This window comes from Meles meles, chromosome 9, assembly GCF_922984935.1.
Source record: "Meles meles chromosome 9, mMelMel3.1 paternal haplotype, whole genome shotgun sequence".
In the NCBI taxonomy this organism is placed as follows: Eukaryota; Metazoa; Chordata; class Mammalia; order Carnivora; family Mustelidae; genus Meles; species Meles meles.
Genome location: NC_060074.1, coordinates 117,735 through 139,037, shown reverse-complemented (window position 1 = coordinate 139,037; position 21,303 = coordinate 117,735). Strand labels below are relative to the sequence as shown.

General features: G+C 40.7%; 1 protein-coding gene across 2 annotated transcripts in view; it reads right to left on the bottom strand.

Annotated features, from left to right (window-relative positions):
- FAM171B (family with sequence similarity 171 member B) overlaps positions 1-21,303 on the bottom strand; it is a 64,617-nt gene that overhangs the window by 9,950 nt on the left and 33,364 nt on the right. The window contains exons 2-5 of one of the 2 annotated variants that reach the window (XM_046018985.1): positions 15,530-15,763; positions 10,029-10,121; positions 7,627-7,785; positions 3,765-3,935 (exon numbers count right to left, since the gene is read on the bottom strand). In XM_046018985.1, the coding sequence (XP_045874941.1) occupies positions 3,765-3,935; positions 7,627-7,785; positions 10,029-10,121; positions 15,530-15,763 (657 nt within the window). Of the gene's footprint in view, positions 1-3,764; positions 3,936-7,626; positions 7,786-10,028; positions 10,122-15,131; positions 15,279-15,529; positions 15,764-21,303 lie in introns of those variants that run through there. The other variant, XM_046018986.1, reaches the window with a different exon arrangement.

Here is a 21,303-nt window from a genome sequence, read left to right as displayed (position 1 = left end):
GAAGTAAAATCTTTAAAATATCTTTATAGGGCATATTACAGTACCATCTACAATAGAAAGCACACATATTTAGGGAAATCATGGTTAAATTGTGTGCACTGAGACGTGTGAGGGATGTGAATAGTGAAATCCAAATTTGTCCTGATTAAATACTTATGCATGTTTTTTGGCCTTATTAATTTTTTTATTAAATACTGTTTTGGTCTATTACTGTTGGCATGGCTCTTTTAGAACCGGACCTTTAATGTTTTTCAAATGCTGTCTGATCTGGGGCACCTGGGTGACTGGGTCAGATAAGCTTCCTACTCTCAGTCTCAGCTCAGGTCTCGATCTCAGGATTGTGAGTTCAAGCCCCGTACTGGGCCACTGTGGAGCCTACTTAAAAAAGGAAAAATAAATGAATAAATAAAATGCTATCCGATCTATAAAATGACATCCATAAAACAATTCAGTAAAGCTCTTTTTATAAAGATCTCTTATAAAGTTGAGTATAACAGAGCTTTTTATAAATTCAGTGTATATTTGTACTTGGTTTGTTAACCCACTGTAATGATAGATCTACGACATGTAAAACTATATATATTTTTTTTAGATTTTATTTATTTTTTGACAGAGAGAGAGACTGTGTGCGCACAAGTAGGCAGAGAGGCACGCAGAGGGAGAGGGAGAAGCAGGCTCTTCAGTGAGCAGGGAGCCCGATGTGGGGTTTGATCCCAGGACCTTGGGATCATGACCTGAGCCAGAGGCAGCCGTGTAACGAACTAAGCTACCCAGGCGCCCCAAAACAGTGTTTTTAATAAGGTAGACCAACTTGATGGAAATGGATCAACTTACTATTTTCTAAAGAATTTTTTTTTTTAAGATTTTATTTATTTATTTGACAGACAGAGATCACAAGTAGGCAGAGAGGCAGCCAGAGAGAGAGGGGGAAGCAGTCTCCCCACAGAGCAGAGAGCCCTATGTGGGGCTCGATCCTGGGACTCTGGGATCATGACCTGAGCCAAAGGCAGAGGCTTTAACCCACTGAGCCACCCAGACGCCCCTTAACTTACTATTTTTTAAATAGTCACATTAAAATTAGGCATTGCTTATCTGATATATGAATTCAAAAGTTTTGTCACTGGAAGGCACATTAGAGACAAAGGCCTTTGTTGGGATGAACAATCAGAAATCAGAACTCAATACAGGTATCCTTTGAAATGTTTTAAAACAACGCTTTTTTCAACAAATTAGGAAATCCAGGCCCAAATAAGTGATTTGTTCAAAATTCCACAGCTTTTCAATGGACTAGACACCAGGGTTTAGCGCTTTCAAGCCAACGATTATAAGAGACTGGATTTGGGGGCGCCTGGGTGGCTCAGTGGGTTAAGCCGCTGCCTTCGGCTCAGGTCATGATCTCAGGGTCCTGGGATCGAGTCCCGCATCGGGCTCTCTGCTCGGCGGGGAGCCTGCTTCCTCCTCTCTCTCTGCCTGCCTCTCTGCCTGCTTGTGATCTCTCTCTGTCAAATAAATAAATATTTAAAAAAAAAAAAAAAAAAAAAAAAAAAAAAAAAAAAGAGACTGGATTTGGTCTCTGTCCCGGTCCTGGCACAGAGCTTCTAGGATCTTCGCCGTTTCCTATGTGATAGAAGGTGGAAAGAGGGCTTCTTGTTGTTCCTGACAAGCCACTTTCAACCACCCCTGACTTTATGTGAACGAGGTGATATTCTGGAAAGTCCCGTGGAGGGCTGGCTGCCAGGGAAACCCACGCTGTGGTCAGAGGGTTGGAACCACCGCGCACTTCAGAGCGGGAAGACGGGCTGGAGAGAAGCTCCGCCACCGCTGGTCAATGACACCGCGCCAGGCCGACACCACGGAACATGCCTGAACTGCAGGGTTCAGAGGGACGTTGGCAAACACATGGAGGTGTTGGAGGGGGACGCATCTAGAGGAGAGGACGCCTTTACAATAAACCGATGATCCAGGGCGCACACTTCTCCTGTGAGCCCCCCGGAGTCTGGTGAAAAGAAAGATTTTTCCCGAGCAGCAGCCACACAAGCTCTTGGGTTAATGGAGTTCTGTGAGCAGCTCTGCAGTGCGGAGACGGTCATGGGGCTTCCAGCTCACAGCTGCCCGGTCGGAAGCACGACGACACTTGGCCTCTGAGGTAGGGGCCAGGGGGCCGTCTTATGGGACAGAGTCCGAACCTGTGGGATCTGATGCTCATTCCAGGTAGATAGTGTCTAAATTGAATAGAGTTTGAGGACACCCAGCTGGTAGAGAACTGCTTAGTGTGAGAAAAACAAGCCTCTCCCCACCCCCGACCCCCAACATCTGGGGACCAGAAGTGAAGTACCGAGTGTCGAATGGCACTGAGACGAGACTTCTTTCCCTCACAACTATCTTGTTTACTTATGCAGTCTCCACTTTTTCTTAAAAACATGTATATATTATTGTTTCTTTTTATGGTAACATTTATTTTGTTGTTGTTTTGTTTTGCCTAACTACCCTTCTAATTACGGCGAAATCTTACTTCAAGTCTCCTTTGAAGGTTGATGGCTCCCTATTTTCAACCCACATGATTAGTCTGGGGCTCAAACACAGAACCTTAAGCCTAAAAGTATCCGTACTTTTTTTTTTTTAAATAAATCTGTACATTCTATTTGCAGACCACAAATGTTGGTTCTGAAACGGGCACGAAAACTCCATTCTACAATCGCAGTTTATCCGAGAGCTTGTACAATTGGTACTAGGAAAAAAAATCCTTCTTTTCGTTAGAGTTTAGGCATAAAGTCTGAGCACCTACATCCTTCTTGCCACTCTGAAGGTAAATCTTACCACACCATGTCCTGACTCACCCAAAACAATTATGGAACACATCCCTTCTTTTGTTTTGTTTGTTTTGCAAATTAAAAGACTCCCATCTTATTCATATAGAAACACAAGAACAAAAACAAGGCAAACAGGAGGAAAACATGCTTCTGTTCAGGAGGCTAAACTCAGGGACCAAAATTGGTATCTGAGTTTCTGTTTTGGGATTTTTTTTTTTTTAAATAATCACTCTATATCTTAGTAACACAATGTTATTTATTTTCATGAAATAAACATACATTTCTAAATTGCCTTAACCAACCTTTAAATACAAGTTCATATCAAAACAAAAGTCTGTGAGAGTAGAAATAATTTTTAAAAAATGTATTTCTACTTTTCTATTCAAGATCTTGGGGGATATAAAAAAGGCATTGGAGGGGCACCTTACTGGCTTAGTCAGTAGAGCACAGGACTCTTTTTTCCCCCTTTTTTTGAAAGAGAGAGACCCTGAAGTGGGGGGAGGGAGAAGCAGACTCCCTGCCGAGCTGGGAGCCCCACCTGGGACTCGATGCTGAGCCACTGAGCCACCAGGCGCCGAAGCACATGACTCTTGATCTTGGGCTTGTGAGTTTAAGCCCCATGTTGGGCCTAGAGTTTAAAAAAAAAAGAAAAAAAGGGCAAGGGAATGTGAATAAATAATGCTATTTTTAAAATGTAATATATTTGCATCATTTTCCTCACATTTGTATTATACTCATCACCGTGGGGCCAATTTTAGTCATTTTAAAGTGCTTATAACAGTAACATTACTGAAGTGTTCCACCTCAGGATTGTGCTCTACTAAAGATAAAACATTCAGATATAAATGATATATTTGAATGTTTTAAACAAGACAACTTAATTATTCTGTCGTAAACATAAAAATTTGCCAATTATACCTCAGTAAAGCTAAAAAATTTTAATAGCTCGCATACCTGTGCTCATATCAAATGTCCAGGCAGGTATATGATCCCCTGCACTTAGATCACTCGCGTGTAGAAGGGGGAGAGAAACGTGAACAGAACCGTCCACTTGTAATTCTTTCCCTCCAGAATATATTTTCACACATATTGCAGCAAGAGGAGTCAATTCAACACTTTCAAAACCTAAAAAAGACAGTTTATTAAAATCATATGTAAAATACGGGTCGTAGTTACAAATTAAAAAATAGGGGACTAAAATATTTAATTCCTTTATTCACCTAGAGTTATTCATTTCAATATCAAATATACTGGATCGTCATTAGAGAATTTAAAATATAAACACAGGTTATACTTATATAACTTGACAAATCACTATGAGCCTAGAGACCTAATTCCTCCAAAGTCGTGTGATTTTAAGGTCACCGGAATCTAAATCAGTGTTTTAAAAACCTATGAAACAACAACAAAAATACATCTCATTAGTGTCCTACCCAAATAAAGGTTCTATCATACCACAACATTAATGCAGATATGGGTCTAAAACTTGGTCTCTCCTGCTCCCAAAACCATCTGTTTCAAGTACTAGAACAACAGAGTTGGTTATACTCCTCAAAATCACGTTGTGTAAAAAACATCCTGACTCAAATGCAAATTTTTTAACATTTTATTTATTTATTTGACAGACAGAGATCACAAGTAGGCAGAGAGGCAGACAGAGAGAGGGAAGCAGGCTCCCTGCTGAGCAGAGAACCTGATGCGGGGCTCGATCCCAGGACCCTGGGATCATGACCTGAGCCCAAGGCAGAGGCTTCACCCAGTGAGCCACCCAGGCGCCCCTCAAAATGCAAATTTTGATAGGTTTGACAAACACGAAAGAAAATCAGCAATATTGTTAGCTGATAAAGGTAATAAGCTTTAATATACATTTGACTAATAACATAATTGAAAGAATATACACTTTTAAGACTAAGTATTAGTATTAAAATATTACTTAGATTTCAAAGGTTGAAAAGTAGGGAAAAGGAGATGAACAGAATTGGTTTTAGTGTTTGCCTAAGGTTTCAAAGTATGATTATACATATAATTTATAACATGCCTTAAATATCAGGAGCTACCCACATTTCTCTATCACTGAGGGAAAAAGAGTTGAAAATGCATTTGTTTTCTTTTTTAAATAATCAGCAATGCCAAAGTAATAACAGACACTACAATAGGTATAATTAGTAAAATAAGATGGTTAATGATGTTACAACTTAATGTAAATTTTCTATAAATGATTTGATAATTTTAGATTTCCCAAGTACATTTACTAATACATTAGGAAGAGTTGACTAAAGTATATGCATTACATATTATTTGCTCTTCATGGATAAACTTGAACCTTCAGCTTAAAAGCTAGAGTTTTGTTCATTCATTGAACAAATATTTGTAACAGGGCCCCAGGAACACCACACACTCGTCTCGGTTCCAGAGGTGCAGTGGGTGCATGGCCTCTTACACTGGCTGGCCATCTTTTCTCCTTTGCCATCCTCATTTCTATCAAGAAGGCTTTTGTGCATTTCTTTGCCCACTGTCATTCCTGCCCCCCCACTGGAATGTAAGTGTGTGGTAGAAGTTACCTCACCAGGGCTCTGAAGGAAATCTGGAAAGACAATGTAAGTGCAAGGTCATAAAACCTGCCTCTCTGGGGAGGGGGTTGCCAGCTGCAGCCAAACGCTCAGGGGCCACCCATGCAAAGACCAGAAGGTGAAACGCCCCCAAATCAGAAGTGATCTTGGTATGTGCAAGAATGGAAGAAGGCCTCTGAGTGCATGGAAAGGAATTCTCATTATCCCTTCTACGATACCTGGTGTCTATCTTCAGTTATCAGACAGAGCAACTATTGGCTTAATGAAAAACTTCCATTAAATGTAAGAGAAGGAGCCTTCGTCAACTTCCGAAAGCACCAACACAAGATGAGCAAAGTAAGGCCGTACATATTTGACAGACCAGTTAGACTAGTTACACTCGTCAAAATCCAATGTAAGCCCAAAGAAATTACTGTGTAATCTGTTAGTAATTGTAATCTCTTTTCAAACTATTTGATGAAACCCACTGGCTTTCTGAGGGGACTGCTTTTCGCTCCGTCCCCGCCCCCCAGGTGTATGCAGTCCGTGGCTTCACATACTAGATGCGGTGAAGCTGATGAGATCGGCCCCACCACCACCACTTGGGATAAGGCCAATTCAAAAAGGAAAAGAGAATCGCACAGGGACAAGGACTAAAAGACAACGAGAAGGAGGCAACTTTAAAAAAGCACTCCCATACTCCTAGAACTCTAGAACGAAGCAATCCAATAAAGCAGCCACCAGCAACATGTGGCAACTTAAATTTAAAGGAAGTGAGTGTAGTTCTCCGGTGCCCTAGTCGTACGTCAGGAGCGTACCAGGTACACGCGGCCAGCTAGCAGCCACCATGCTGCACAGAGCAGAAGCACCTTCCCTTCGACAGCGCTAGAACTAGAACGTTAGCGCATTCTCAGGATAGCGGAAACATTACGCGCATAATCTCAAAAGCAGGTGGTAAAGGAAGGCTGGAGGGGAGCGCATGCGGTGTCTCCTCAAGGAACCTGCTGAGTCTCATCCACACTCTCCAGGGCAACACGAGCTTCGTCTGTGCAATGGCAGGCGGCTATCACTCTCGCAAACACTTTTATTTTGAGCAGCCTCTAACTTGCATCTGAGAAATGGTGGCAGGTGTCTTAGATTGGCTTCTTCAGGAAGCTGACGCTAAGGTCACAGTTTGGAAGGAAGGACCCACCACTGAGGAGACGGAGGAGCATGGAGAAGAAGGAAGGGAGCCAAGAGAGGGTACGCTAAGGGACAGGTGTGTGCTCTCTCTGCTTGCCCTTGCGAGGGCCACCCCAGCTTGCTGGACTAGGGGATGCCCTTAGGCAGAGGCACAGGTGTGCGCAGTGGGAAACAGGCCTGTGAGAGAACAGTGCGGGTCATCTTGCTGGAGTAGTACTACAGCAGGCAAGAAAAAACAAAGGACAAAAACACCTAAATGTCTATTCCTCTAATTTCTGGTCATTCCCCCAAATGAAGTGGACCGAAATCTGACACAGCGGAAGTCATCAGAAATACAGATCGGCAGAGGTGATTTTCAAAAAGCCGCGAGTTGGTTATATGTTGCATTAACAGAACGGGAGGCATGAATATGGGGGTACAGAGGAAAGAGATGTTTAGGGGCTTATTCATGGCTGTATTAGATAAAATGTAAAATTCCATCATCCTCTTGCCTCTTCGGTCACGACACCCATGCATGCACGTCGGATCTGGGTTACCACTGACCCTTGCGCAACATGGGGCTTGAGAACAGAGCAGGCCATTTCTATGGACTGTTTTTGATAAATACAGTACTATAAATGTATTTTCTCGTGATTTTCTTAACGGTTTCCTTTCTCTAGCTTATTGTAAGAATACAGTATATAACTCATATACAAAATGTGTTTTAATGGACTGTTACTGGTAAGGCTTCTGGTCAACACTAGGCTCTTAGTAGTTAAGTTTTTGGAGAATCAAGTTATACAAGTTTTAACGTGGGGGAGGAGACAATCCCTGCATTGTTCAAAGGTCAACAGAATATATTTTTTAAATATTTATTTATAATTTTACTCATAGGAAATACCAAGTATTTTTGATAAGAAAAACTTCTAATTGCTTACTCTAATCTATAAACTTTATGTCTAACAATTATTGATAATTAATTTGATAAGACTGAATAGGTCAAATTATAAAAATATGTGTAAGCTTAAATCACATTTTTGCTTTTAAATATATTTCTTAACTTGCACAGTTATATAAAACATGACTATGTAAAAATGAGATAATACCTGATTTATGGAGAGTAATTCCAGTTGTATAGAGGAAGTTGTCCACCTTCAAAAACTGCTGTAGAACTGTGAGATAGCCTGTCACATTGCTAACGTGATGGTTGTTGGGCAGCTGAATTAAGGCTTTTGAAAACTGAACACTTGGCTGAGATTTGGCATCTGGAAAAGGGAAACCTCATTAACAAGCAGACAAAATAAATGCACATTCAGCAGAGCCTCATCCCTCAGGACACTTTAACATCTCATAATTATTATTTTAAATTCAAAACTGAAATAAATAAATCTTCATTTCTTTAGATCACACAAGGCACCTGTACCCTAGAAACTGCTTGATTCTTCTGTCCAGAATTTCTTCACCCTTTTTTTGGGTTTCACTCCAGGGAACCACATACCATTTTAGTCCATACAGTTCACTTGGGTTTCATTTCTGTAATAGGAGTAGAGGTAACGGCTCGCGCCAAAGTGGGCTGCAGCCGATCAAAACGTTAGGCATTCAGTTCATAAATGCCATCTCATGTCAGTAACTCTGAACAGACTCTTCTTTAATATAACTTAGGGAGTGAGAACTCAGGATATTGATACTTCTGCAATTAATGCATTTTTAACAATCCAAGGGTCAATTCTTAAATCATTAAAACTTATCAAAAACATCAACTATTGCTTTGACTTTGAGGCCACTGATAAAGACAGAAGCAATCAGTTATTAGAATTTTGAAAGTATCAGTTTCTAAATAGTTACGTGACAATACATGATAAATAAAATGTAATACAGTTCTCAAAATCAGTGTATAGTTTACATATGAAGCTAGAAAAATAATACCTGGAAATAAGGGAAATAAAAACAACACATTTATTATATTCTTATTTGGTTAAATCATTAAATTTAATAGTTAATCACTTAAATGATTAACTCTGATCACTTAACAGATACTTTCTACACCTTCCTTTTTAAAAATATGTGTCGTGAATTTCACAGTAACAGAGGCTAACTGAGACATGAAAACGGAATGCAAAACCTGACCCTAAAATGGAGTGAGAAAAAAAATGTGTCAGTGGACGAGACGGGGATCTGGAAGGCAAGTTGCTCGATCAAAGTAATCTTGCTGAACTGTACCATGGCCATTTAACATCCCTATTCGCAGGAATTGCTTAAGAATTTAGAGGTAAAAGGCCGTGATGCCTGTAACTTGCCTTCAAATGGTTCAGAAAACAAACAACAGAAAACAAACAAAAACAAAAGGCAAACCCAGAGCACAGTTACACATAGTAAAGCAAACGAACAGTGTTATCAGTAGATGAACCTGAGTAGAAGGTATACAGCAGTTACTTGTTTCTTATTCTTCCAACTTTTCTATATTTTGAAATTACTTCTGAATTGGAAGTTAGTTCCAAATACAAAGTTAAAAACTTAAAAAAAAAATGTGCCTTTATTATGTTGAAGCCCCAAATTTCTTACAGTTGAAAACATGTACACTAAGTAAAATGTCGGGCTGAGCTGCTCTAGGGTTTTGTACATTCCTTTAGTTTCCAGTTACTCCCGCAAGCCTAACACATTTTTGTTGTACAAACCATACACCTTTCTGATCAAATCCTGGAAGAAAAAATATACATTTTACGGAAGCTGAGAAGTGAGGATGGGTGTTCTCTGAGGAAGGATTGAACATCTGCAGAAACATCCATCCCTTCCTCATTAGCCCCATCAATGGCTCAATTCTTAGGGAAATGAGGCAGTAAAAGGAAGTGATCAGAGACCTCAAGAGAGTAGCCAGTATTTTCCAGAGAAATGAGAGTTCACTATCACTTCGTAAAATGCAAAGGAGCGGCACACGGACACGTCTGCGCTAACCTATTTCCTACATGGTTCTGTCTTTCTCGTGGCTGGTAGAGTGAAACCGAAGCACACCTACGATAAGGCTTCCCGTGGGGTGTGCAGGCGGGGTGAATCCCATCTACTGAGGAAAGAACTTACCTGGTCTCAGGCCCTTCCCTGCTCAGGCAGCAGGTTTCATGCCAGAGGCAGGGATGAAGGTGCCCACAAATCAGAGAATCTTTAAGTTTTCCCAATTTCACTAACCCATGTAAAAGCCCAGAGAGAGACACAATTTGGAAAGAAGCTGAGACTCTCTCTGCAACATTTCCAGAAGTCAGATGTTCCTACGTGGGCAGGGGTGGAGGCGGGGGGTGGGGGGGGGCGGTGAAAATGGTGAAGGAGTCCCAACCACAAACCTCGTCCTGCAGTCGGGAATCAGTTCAGATCCACTTAGAGCTCATCATTCCTGAGCAATGCAGGGTTTTTTCCAAGTGATAACCAACCTGATTCACTCGTGAAGTACAATGACCTAATTAAAGTGATTGTTATTACATGACGTTTTTACTTAGAAGCTGAGAAGCGTTGTACTTACCAGCTAATTTTCCAGTAATTAAAACAGTGTCTTCAAATAGCCATATATTTGCTTGGCTTTGTGGGAACAGCGAAAGTGTAACTGACGAATATACTGTGAAATACAGCACAATTACAATATTTTACTAAACGTGGGTGAAACTAGGTAAATATTGTCTGTTCCAGCAGTCCCTAAAAAGTGGAGGTGGGGGGTGGGGAAACTGCGGAAACAAGGAAAAATAAATGTAAAGAATGATGGATGGAGAAAACAGAGGATAAAGTGAGGGGAAAAGGTCAGGTGTCCCTATTTTATTTTACTGATCCTATTTCTAGTACAAAGTGACTAACGATGTTCTCTAACCCCAGATATATACGGTCAGGTTAAATGCTTGAATAACCCTGAAAATCCTCTGCTATTTTCTCTGTATAATGGTTACTTGTTATTTCTTTCTAATGATTTAAAAAATCCCGGCACCACCATGCAAGGTTCTCTGAGCGAGACCACATCCTCTGCCCCTTTGCTTCCCGGACTCCGTGCGTCAGGGCACAACGCTCCTCCCGCACAGCACGGTCGGCCAGACTCTGAGCTGGCAGAGCAGGAAAGCAGCTGAACAGGTATGGAACAAATGACCCGCAGGCAACTGCGGGCAGTGATGCAGGAGGGGCCAGGTCTGCCTGCGCGCGCAGAGGCTCCCGGTAACTGATGGGACACGTGCGGAGGACCTGAAAGGGAACCACGTTATTTCAAGATCCGGAGAAGCAGGAAAAAAAGACAGTTTTATAAGCAAGAACAGACTCACTGTAATGAGTTCTCATTTGATAGCTTTCCCCTACCCAGTATCAATATTTGAAATTAACAGAAATAACATAATATCCCCAAATCAGTTAGGATAAACAGATTTGCATGGGAATACTTTTCATGTTTTAAGACATTTCAAAGAGCTGTAAAGGGAATAGAAAAAAAGGATAAAACACAAAAAGATATGAATGGATATAAAATGAAATAAAACTTTTTCCTACAACACGAAAAGACTACCTGACGAAAGTGTAATTTCAATTCAGAATACATTAATAGACTAATTAAATCGGAGAGAAAATGTCAGGGGAGTAGCTTGGACCTTGCGATGATATAATCAGGGCACTAGTCTTTCAGTCACAGGTAGCGTAAAATGGGGGCAACCCTGAAAACTTAAGGTTATAGAACCTGAGGAGAATCTTCTGGACTTCAATAAATCCTACATGTAGACTTCCTTTCACTGACAGAATGTTTTTCATTATAAAAGGGATTAACAGCCACTCTGACAAAGTGGAGAAATGAAGAAGAAAGTGATGGTCATCACAATCCCAGCACAGAGACAATAGCTATTAATACTTCAGTATACTCTTCTGGATTCCTTCCTGTGATTTTCTTAAAAACAGTACAATATTGTATACAGAATATTTTTACCCTGCTTTTTCACTTAAGGTAACATCACAAGCATTTCTGTCCCTCAGTAGAAACTTTTTCTAACATTTTCAAGGTCACACACTTTCTTTCTTGAAGTATCAAGACTTACTGAATCACTAATATATACTTAGATACTTTTCATTTTCCCTATTATTGCAAAAAATAGTATTTGAATCAACGCCCTTGTGTATGAATACCTGTCAGCTTCAGTTACTTGTCTCTCTGTTTTAAGGGCAGATTCTGAGCACTGGAACACTGGGCAAAGGTTATGAAGGTTCTGACGACTTTGGACACACACATTTCAGTTGTTCTGGTGACGTCAACTCCCCCCAGCCATGTCTGAGAACGCTCATCATACCTCACTCTGTCAACACGGAGAAGGCCCTTTTCCCAAACTCTTCTAGGGTGAAGAACCTAAGAAGTGTGAGTATCTTTGGTGTACAAATCTGAGACTATTAGTAAGAAAACATTCTGTCATAGTTTGTGACAAATCACTAGTTCTTTTCATTTTGAAAATTGCCAGGTCACAATTTTATCCACTTATCTTATTTAGCCAGGGCCTTGGTGTTTTCTAACTAATTTATATGCATTATTAGCATATTAAGAATATTTCTCCGTCGCTTAAGCATCTGATTCTTGGTTTTGGCTCAGGTCATGATAGCAGGGTTGTGAGATCGAATCCTGCGTTGGGCTCTGTGCTCAACACAGAGTCTGCTTGAGAGTCTCTACCCCTCCCTCTCCTTGTGCTCTCTCTCTCACCCTCTCAAATCTTTAAAAAATATATTACTTCTTATTGTCTCATTTTTCTATTTCTTGAGATATATGGCATATATTAGCTTCAGTTGTACAACATAATGATTCAATATTTGTATATATTGCCAAATGATGACCACAATGAGTTAACAGCCACCACCATACATAGTTACATCTTTCCCTGTGATAAGAACTTTGAAGATCTACTCTCTTAGCAACTTTCAAATATGTAATACGGTATTACTAACTATAGTCACCATGCTATATGGTACCTTTTTTAAAGATAGTGAAATCTACTTTTTATGACCTCTTTCATTATTTTTAATTTTAAGCAGACCAACCTAATTAAAAAGAAAATCAGATAGTTTTTTTTCAAAATTTTCTTCTATTTAATAGGATTTGATTTTCCACATTTGAACTCTATAAGCAATGTATTTGGAATATGAATCCAAATCCACTTACTCCAGATAGTTAACCAAAATGTCCTAACACTACTTACTGAATATTCAGCCTTGTCTCACTGATTTACAATGGTACCTTATCATAGATTACATTTTCTTATGCATGTAGTATCTGATTTGTACCACAGGATCAGAGTTTTAATTGTGTAGGTACGTAATGTTTTAGTTATTTGAAATGGCAAATTGCCTCCAATAAATATTCTTTTAAAATAATTTCCAGGTATTTTTATACATTTATTCCCTGAGAATTATTCTTCCAATGTTTTAAAATATTTTATTCATTTATTTGACAGAGAGAGAGATCACAAGTAGGCAGAGAGGCAGGCAGAGAGAGAGGGGGAAGCAGGCTCCCTGCTGAGCAGAGAGCCCGATGCAGGACTCAATCCCAGGACCCTGAGATCATGACCTGAGCCGAAGGCAGAGGCTTAAACCACTGAGCCACCCAGGCGCCCCATTTTTTTTATTGTATTGAATCTATAAATCAGGAAGAACTGAAATCTTTACAATATTCAGACTTTCTAAAGAAATATAATGTTTTGACATTTATCCAGGGTTTTAGTTTTTAGCTTTTTTTTTTTTAAGGTCTATCAGTAACATTTGGTAGTTTTATTTTCCCCAACACATGGTTATTTAACACCTTTTTTTAGGTTTCCCTGCATATTTTGTTTGTCCTTGTTGCTCTGAGAGGGATTTCATTATTTTCCATAAACGCGGACTACTTCTGGTGGGTAGGAATATATAGTGATTGTACCAATGCTCATTCTACACTCAGTTAATTCTGTCACATTCCATTAATTTTGAACATTTTAAGAATCATGCTTTGTGATTTTTCCAGGGATATGATGGTAACTGGAAATAGTAAATGCTTTGATTCTTTCTTTTAATAGCTTGTCTCCTTTTCTGGTCTGTTGATGTATTTTTGCTCTAATAAGAACTTCTATAATGTAAAATAACATGGACGTCCGTGTTCACTTTCTTATTTTAGTAGAATCAGCTCTTATTTTTTCTAGTTAGTATGATTTTGAGATATTTACCATGTTGAGATCTTTGTGGTCCTAGTTTTTAATGGAGCTTGTTCTTGGTTAGGCACAGACAGTGAACTTATAAAATGCATTTTAGACAGTTTTTGATGTTATCATCTGGTAATTAGGATATGTAAAATTAATAGAGTGACACATTTGATATCCTTATAATCCTGCAAAGAAGAAAGATGGTCTTCTTTGGTCTTAACAGAAAGCTGTATTTAAATAATGGTGAAATTCTTTTTTACTATTCTGTTTAGGATTTTTTTATTTAGAGTTGTAAGACTGGTCTATAGAGGAGTATTTGTGAGAGAGCGAGCGAGCGCGCGCACATGTGAGAGTATTTAGTCTGCATTATCTTTGCCAGGTCTCCGAATTAAGGCTGCACTGGTTTTATAAAATTTTGACTTGGATTATTTTTTTTAAATAGCCTTTGAATTAAGCTATTTTTACTTGGAACATTTTATCCATGGCTATTAGTCTACCTCATCTAAAATTAGCAAAGTCATTTATAGTATCACAAAATTGTTTATTAGACTTTACGATTATGGCCATCAAATTTGATCTAGAACATTTTTATGATCTTTAAGATTTCATATATTTTTTCTTCTTTTACTTGCCTGTTTAGATTAGGCCAATGCATCTATAATTTTATTTCAAGGAACTAGCGTTTTGTCAATTGGCTCTTCTTTATATTTTTAATTAACGTTCGTCTACTTTCATCTTTATTTCCTTTTTCCCATCTTACTTTTGGTTTCTTTCATTATTCTTCTAACTTTCATTTAGTGAATAATTGTGCTTGATTTGTCTTTAAAAAAAGAAGAGCCACGAAGTCACCTCAGATATTTCCTTCTTCAGATTTCTGAGTCATGATTTTATTTTATTTCATTTACATGAATCTTAGTTTATCTAATTAATTTCTCATTTCTTTCTCATTCTAAACTTGAACAATGGTTCAAGAATTCAAATGTTTCCAACATGAAAGCAATAAAGTATGTAAATTCTATAAGAACCATCACAATGAAAGAAAGAAGACGACTGACAACCTAAGGTTTCACACCTGCAATGAGCCAGACTCCAGTCTGCTGTCTCGCTGGCCCGTATGTCCCCAAATCCAATTAGTCACACTAAGTCCTATCAATTCTTACGTCTTCCCCTCAGATTTATTGAGATATAACTGACACGACTGTGTACGTTTAGGGCGTGCGTGACGTTTTGATCTGTGTGTGCGCTGTGAGGTGATCGGCAGTAACTACCGATGCTGTCCTCCGTCCGCCTCTGGTCCCCCCTTCTTTCCTGCCGTCTCTCGCCTCGGGCTGTTGTTACTACCACCAGGAGCACAACCGCAGCTTGGCAGCGAGGCTCCCTGAGTGCATTTCAGCCCTGCTTTTGGCCTGAACATCACACACAGTTTAAGGAAGTTCAGCTTCCAAACCACTTACAGTTAAGGTGCTCGACAATCTGCAGTAACTGCCCCATTGTTCGGCACATGAATCTAGACTTTCTGTCTCCTCTTGTGAGAGCGCCCTTTCCTCATGGGGCCCTCGTGGCTTGCGGGCACCCGCCAGGGCAGGCCAAGCCCCCCTCTACCCCCCGCAGATCAGCTTTGTACCCGAGCAGAGCTCTTGCTTCAAGTCTCTGTAGGAAAAATAAATCAACAGAAACAATTTCTCTCGCAACTGGCACTCATTCCGGCCTCTCTGTATTGACTTCAGGCAGGCTCTCCTCATTTCCGGGTTCCAAGAACAAGAGTCCCAAAGAGGAAAAGAACAAAAAAAACAAGCAAACAAACAAAAACCAGTGACATTTAGTAAAGGCATGACACCGTGCCCGTGCTTACTTGGCGTCTTCCCGGTCCTCCAAGGCAGAGGCGCCAACACGTAGCCGTCTTTGTAAGCAATGATGGTTAAGCTGAGCCCTAGCGTGTAGGGCACCTTTATCAACACCGCTCCGTTGTGCTTAGTGACTGTGGAATTTGTCTTCGTGTAGTTTACAAACACCTCCACAGCAGCTTGACTCAGGTACTGGCGGCTGATGATGTCATTCACCTGGACTTTCAGCATAAATACAGACACTGGAGGAGAAAAACGCCAGAAACGGCAGCAGGTTAGACCCTGGAACGTGTGTGTCTCTGTACTTTAAGATGTCATTCACGGTACCTGAGTAACAGTGCAAACTGCTGGTAGAATCTGGAAATACGTACGTGTGAGGTATAAAGAAAGAGGTATAAAAACATTCCAACACGTTCACTATTCCCTCTAAAACTGAATAAATCTGAACTTATTGTTAGTAAGACAGGATTCCAATTTCTTCTGCCAATATAAAAAGGAAAAGGAAGCAGTGAATAAGGGGAAGAGAGTGGCTCTCTGTTCAGAAAAACACATTTTTACTTGGCCGCCCTAATTCTAATGCTATCAACTAATTGAAAACATAGTCAAAGTTGCTGGAATGAAATGCAGTCTCACCAAACTGAGTACATGGCTGGCTCCTTCATTCTGTTGTTGTCTGGAAAGCAAAGGATGTGTCTCAAATTACAAAATATCAAAACAACATCCTTAAAAGATCAAAAAGTATTTCTGTTAAATGTATAACAAAGCATAGTAAGACAATACATTGAGGAAAATCAAAATTAACTTGTTTCCTAACTTAAACCTCCAGCTTTACAGATCTTGGCGATACGTTCAAGAATTTCCTCACGTTAATGTCTGGGTAAAAAAGAACTTGTATCACCACGGAAATGCCTTTGTAAAGCCTGTATCATAACACCTTTGCCAAAGATGCCTTCTCTTGGAAGCACCATTGCTGGGCTTTGGGGTCAAGGTCAATCTCTGCCACTCCCTAGATAGGTGACACAGGGAAGTTACTTCTCAAGTCCATTTGCTCATCTGTAAAATCAGGGGAACAGTAACTACTTTGGGGTAATAAAACGAAATCATACCGATAATGTGCTCAGGACAGTGGCCGTTGTCACTTAACATCATTATTAATAATAAAAATTATTTCTCCATAATTGGAGACTATTTCACAGAGTTGTCAGTCAAAGTCCCTCAAGAGGGAGCACCTGGGTGGCTCAGTCATTCGGCTGTTTGACTCCGTTCCCGCTCAGAACCTGATCCCAGCGTCTCGGGATGGAGCCCACATCAGGCTCCCTGCTCACCGAGGACTCGACTTAGGCCAGAGATTCTCTCTCTCTCTGTCCCCCACACCCACACACGTGCTCTCTCCCTCTAAAATAAGTAAATACATCTTTAAAAAAATACTTCATGAGGACTTACTTTGTGGCAATGTGTTTACAAAGGCCCATTTTACTCAAAATTCTTAGCAAGAACAGCATGTCAGGTAAAAACCCCAGTCAACATTTGGATGAGCTGCAATATCGATTACCAAATTATTGCTACACCTTATGTATTCTGACTTTATTAATAAAACTCGACTTCAAATTGCTTTTGGACCATAACAAAGACATTTATTTATTTATTTTAAGATTTTATTTATTTGACAGACAGAGCTCACAAGTAGGCAGAGAGGCAGGCAGAGAGAGAGGAGGAAGCAGGCTCCCCGCCGAGCAGAAAGCCCAATGCCGGACTTGATCCCAGGACCCTGGGAACATGACCTGAGCAGAAGGCAGAGGCTCAACCCACTGAGCCACCCAGGCGCCCCAACAAAGACATTTTAAATACAAATAGAACTACTGCAATAATCACCCAGTCCTAGGAAAGATACAACCTAGCAAGCTTGGAAAGAGCTCTGTCTTTCCAAGAATCTAAAACTGCAGTCGTTACCCAAACACTGTTCTATATACAGTCAGACACAAACACTTCTCAGAGCAGATTCGCTCTCATGTATGATAACAACACATTAATACTCTATGTAGTGATCACAGCCACAAGGACCAAACTATGGTGAGGGTTAATGAGCCTGGCATTGTGTCAATTTTTAAGTGCATCCATTTACTCTTCAAAACCCTCATTGCAGAAATATCACTGTTCTCGCCATCATGTATATTGGTAACTGTGGGTTAAAGAAGTTTTCTAATTACTCATGGCCAACCCACAGCCGAAGGAGGAAAAAACAGGACACAAACTTTGGACCTTCTCTCCTCCAAGCTTGTGCTCTTTTTTTTTTTTTTTTAAAGATTTTATTTATTTGACAGACAGAGATCACAAGTAGACAAAGAGGCAGGCAGAGAGAGAGGAGGAAGCAGGCTCCCCGCTGAGCAGAGAGCCCGATGCGGGGCTCGATCCCAGGACCCTGAGATCATGACCTGAGCCGAAAGCAGCAGCTTAACCCACTGAGCCACCCAGGCGCCCAAGCTTGTGCTCTGAAGCCACTGACCTGACTTAACTCTTAAAGCAACTCGAGCCAGAGTTTAGAGGACCGAGATGGGGAAAATAAATTGTATCCTGGACAGTCATACCTTAAAATGAGGTTCCACCAGTCTGTCTAAAAGACCGTTAGTTTCCAGGACAACAGTCTCATATATATTCAAACATATACATGGAGAACAGAGTCACTGGTGTTTCTCCAGCACTCTGCTTTCTCCGCATTTTCGATAACAGGCAGCCTTGTGGGAGGTTAAATTCTTTGTGAATAGTCATTACTATCGTTACTTTTCATAGATACATTTAGGAGAATCGGGTACTAGAAGGTGAACTAAGCCCTGGGTTTTGGCACCTACTGTTCCTCAAATTATGTAACTATTTCCATCATTTTGTAAGTTCACCCCATTACTCTAAAGCAAAAAAAGAAAAATCATGTTCATAACATTTAAAATCAAAATATGAAGGACTGGGAATAAACACGTTCCTAATGCAAGCCTCGCATATATATTACCACAAAATCTCCATATACCTTCGTAACAAATGTGATACCAAGTCCCCTTTATCAGTGAAAAAAAGAGGATTCAGACGGGTAATGTGGACTGGCCCGAAGGCTCACACGTATTAGGAGGCCTCGTCAGCCTTCAACGTTCCCATGAGTGATCCCAAAGCCACCTTTACACCATATAAACAGGGAGTCTTGGGATCACACTACTAAAGTTAATTCAAGGAACATGATGATGCAATTACTGAGAAATGCTTATATAACATCGATTACAAAGGAAAAAAGGTGTTCTCCAGCACACACACATACTAAACGATGGCCTCAAACTCAAGTGGGAAATACAACGGGGGTAAAAAAAATAAAAAATTGTAATATTTGTGCCCTGATGGCCACCTGCCCCGAACGTCCTTGAATAGGTCCCCCAGTACAATCAGCTACTTATTGTGGAGGACACGCAGCTGCCCCGTTCAAAATAATTCCCCGAGCCTCCTAGCTCCCAATCCCCGAGACGAAATTTACTGAGCCGCTGACACAAAGCATCCAACTAACGGGGGCCAGAAAGATGCTGTCAGGACCTCCCGATGTGGCCGAAGCTACACAGAGGCTCACGGTTGCTGGCACCCACGCGTCTTAGAAAGTCCATGAGTTCCTGCTCACTGTGCTTCCCAGTCTCCCCTGGCTGGTCCTACAGCCCTTCCTGCTGGTCTGGGAGCTGAACCACACTCCTTCCCCAAAGGCCCTTATTCCTTGTAGCCAGAGTCAGACTGGTTGCTTCCAAGCAAGCACCATGAATGATACACGGTACAAGTGCAAACGTAGGATGTGTTATTGATGTGCTGCTCTATCTTTTCTAGGAGAAGATGGGCAGAAGGAAGGATAATGTTATGTACCAAAAATAGGATAAAACATGAGAGAAGGAGATAGCACATAACTAAAAGGGCACACGATTCTCTCAACACTTGATAATGAGTCTTGTTCCAATGAAATACACCTACAATGGCTCCTTCAACAGCATATTTAGGAATGGGAGTTTTGATTAATTCATTTGCTCCAAAGATTAATTCCAGAAATTCTCAGAGCCTTTGATTAACAGACAAATTCCAATGCGCACTAAGATCTTGAGCCAAATTCATAAAAACTGTGTGTTCCATCTGTTTCATCCTGTAAAGACACGACTGCCAAAATAAGACACACTAAAGCTTGGCACTGTGAAGCTGGGTTTGATTAATAAATGTTTTCTAAAACATTTTCTAATCCAGAATGGATTACTTTATTTTTCACATGTAATCGTTATGGTAATGACGAATTTGGTGAGAAAATGAATATCAAATTCAGGGAAAAAGTGACTGCAAAGGTCAGACCTTGGCCATGTGCACCGTAGACCTCGTAGCGTCAGGACAGGATGTAAGCCTGACCAGCAGCGTCCTCTCTGGCTCCAACTGGAAAAAAACGAATGTTCTTGGGGACACACACACCCCCCTCGCCCAGGGCCAGAAAGTCCATACACGCTGTCCAGTGTCTTCCTAATACCTGCCTTATCCCGTTTTAAGGCAAGGAAACTATGACTAAAATTGCACAAATTAAGAAGGGTGGATCCAGGGTCCACAGAATGGTTCGTTCGACTCCAAGTTCTATCCATTCTACTCCCCGCACCTCTCACTGAAAGGCCTTAGATGCCGTTTTCGGCATATTCCAAAGCTTCCTTATTTCCTTCCGGCCAGTGCAGAGAAGGAAGTGGTTGCTTTGCTGATCCTCTGAGCCTCCTCCCCCAGCTCTCCGCCTGGTTTGTCTGGCTCTGGCATAAACTGCAAAACCAGCACCAAGGAAAACAAAAACCCAAAGTCTCAGCTGGAGGCCCGATCACTGCAATTGAAGGCGCATGAACGATTCTTCTTCTTCCAAATAACAGGAAAAGTGATAAAGACTTGCCTGCCTGCGACTTAAATTGGACATTTCTGACTTCCATGATGTCAACAGCTGACGGGCAAACAGGCCCAGCACCCAGAAGTTCTGCATACATATAATCTCCGTAACAATACCCCTTGCTAGTTCTCTCCTCCAACAAAAACACTTTGGCATTTAGATGGGGCAGATTCTGTGATTAAATGTATAATTTTCAACGACAGGTGCTTTTGCCTCCATAATCTGTCTGCCCTTCTCCACTGTACTTCTCAGCTTTCCATGCACTTGGTATTTTCTGTCACTTAATTATAATCATTATGTCTTTGCCCACATAATCTTCTTTTCATTTGTCACCATTAGTTTAAAAATGGTTCAATATCAAATGATTTCAACTGAGCCCTTAGAAAACACATAATCTAGATGTTGAGAGAAACAAAAACAAAATACACATCAATGGGCATGGTCCTGAGGTTGCTGGGGAAATTTTAACTATCACATGATTAAAAGCATTGTTCAGGGGCGCCTGGGTGGCTCAGTGGGTTAAAGCCTCTGCCTTCAGCTCAGGTCATGATCCCAGAGTCCTGGGATCCAGCCCCACATCGGCTCTCTGCTCAGCAGGGAGCCTGCTTCCTCCCTTCTCACTCTCTGCCTGTCTCTCTGCCTACTTGTGATCTGTCTGTCAAATAAATAAAATATTAAAAAAAAAGCATTGTTCAGTAGTGAGAATCACTAAAATTCAAAAGACTAATCTATACAGAAGGGCTCCTGAAAAAGCATGTTAGAACCAACACTGTATTATGGTTTTGCTATAGGATAGAGACAGGTAACTCGAAGCCTAGGAAGGGTGTTAGAAAAAGTAAAGCCAACCATTTGTGTGGGAGTCATCTA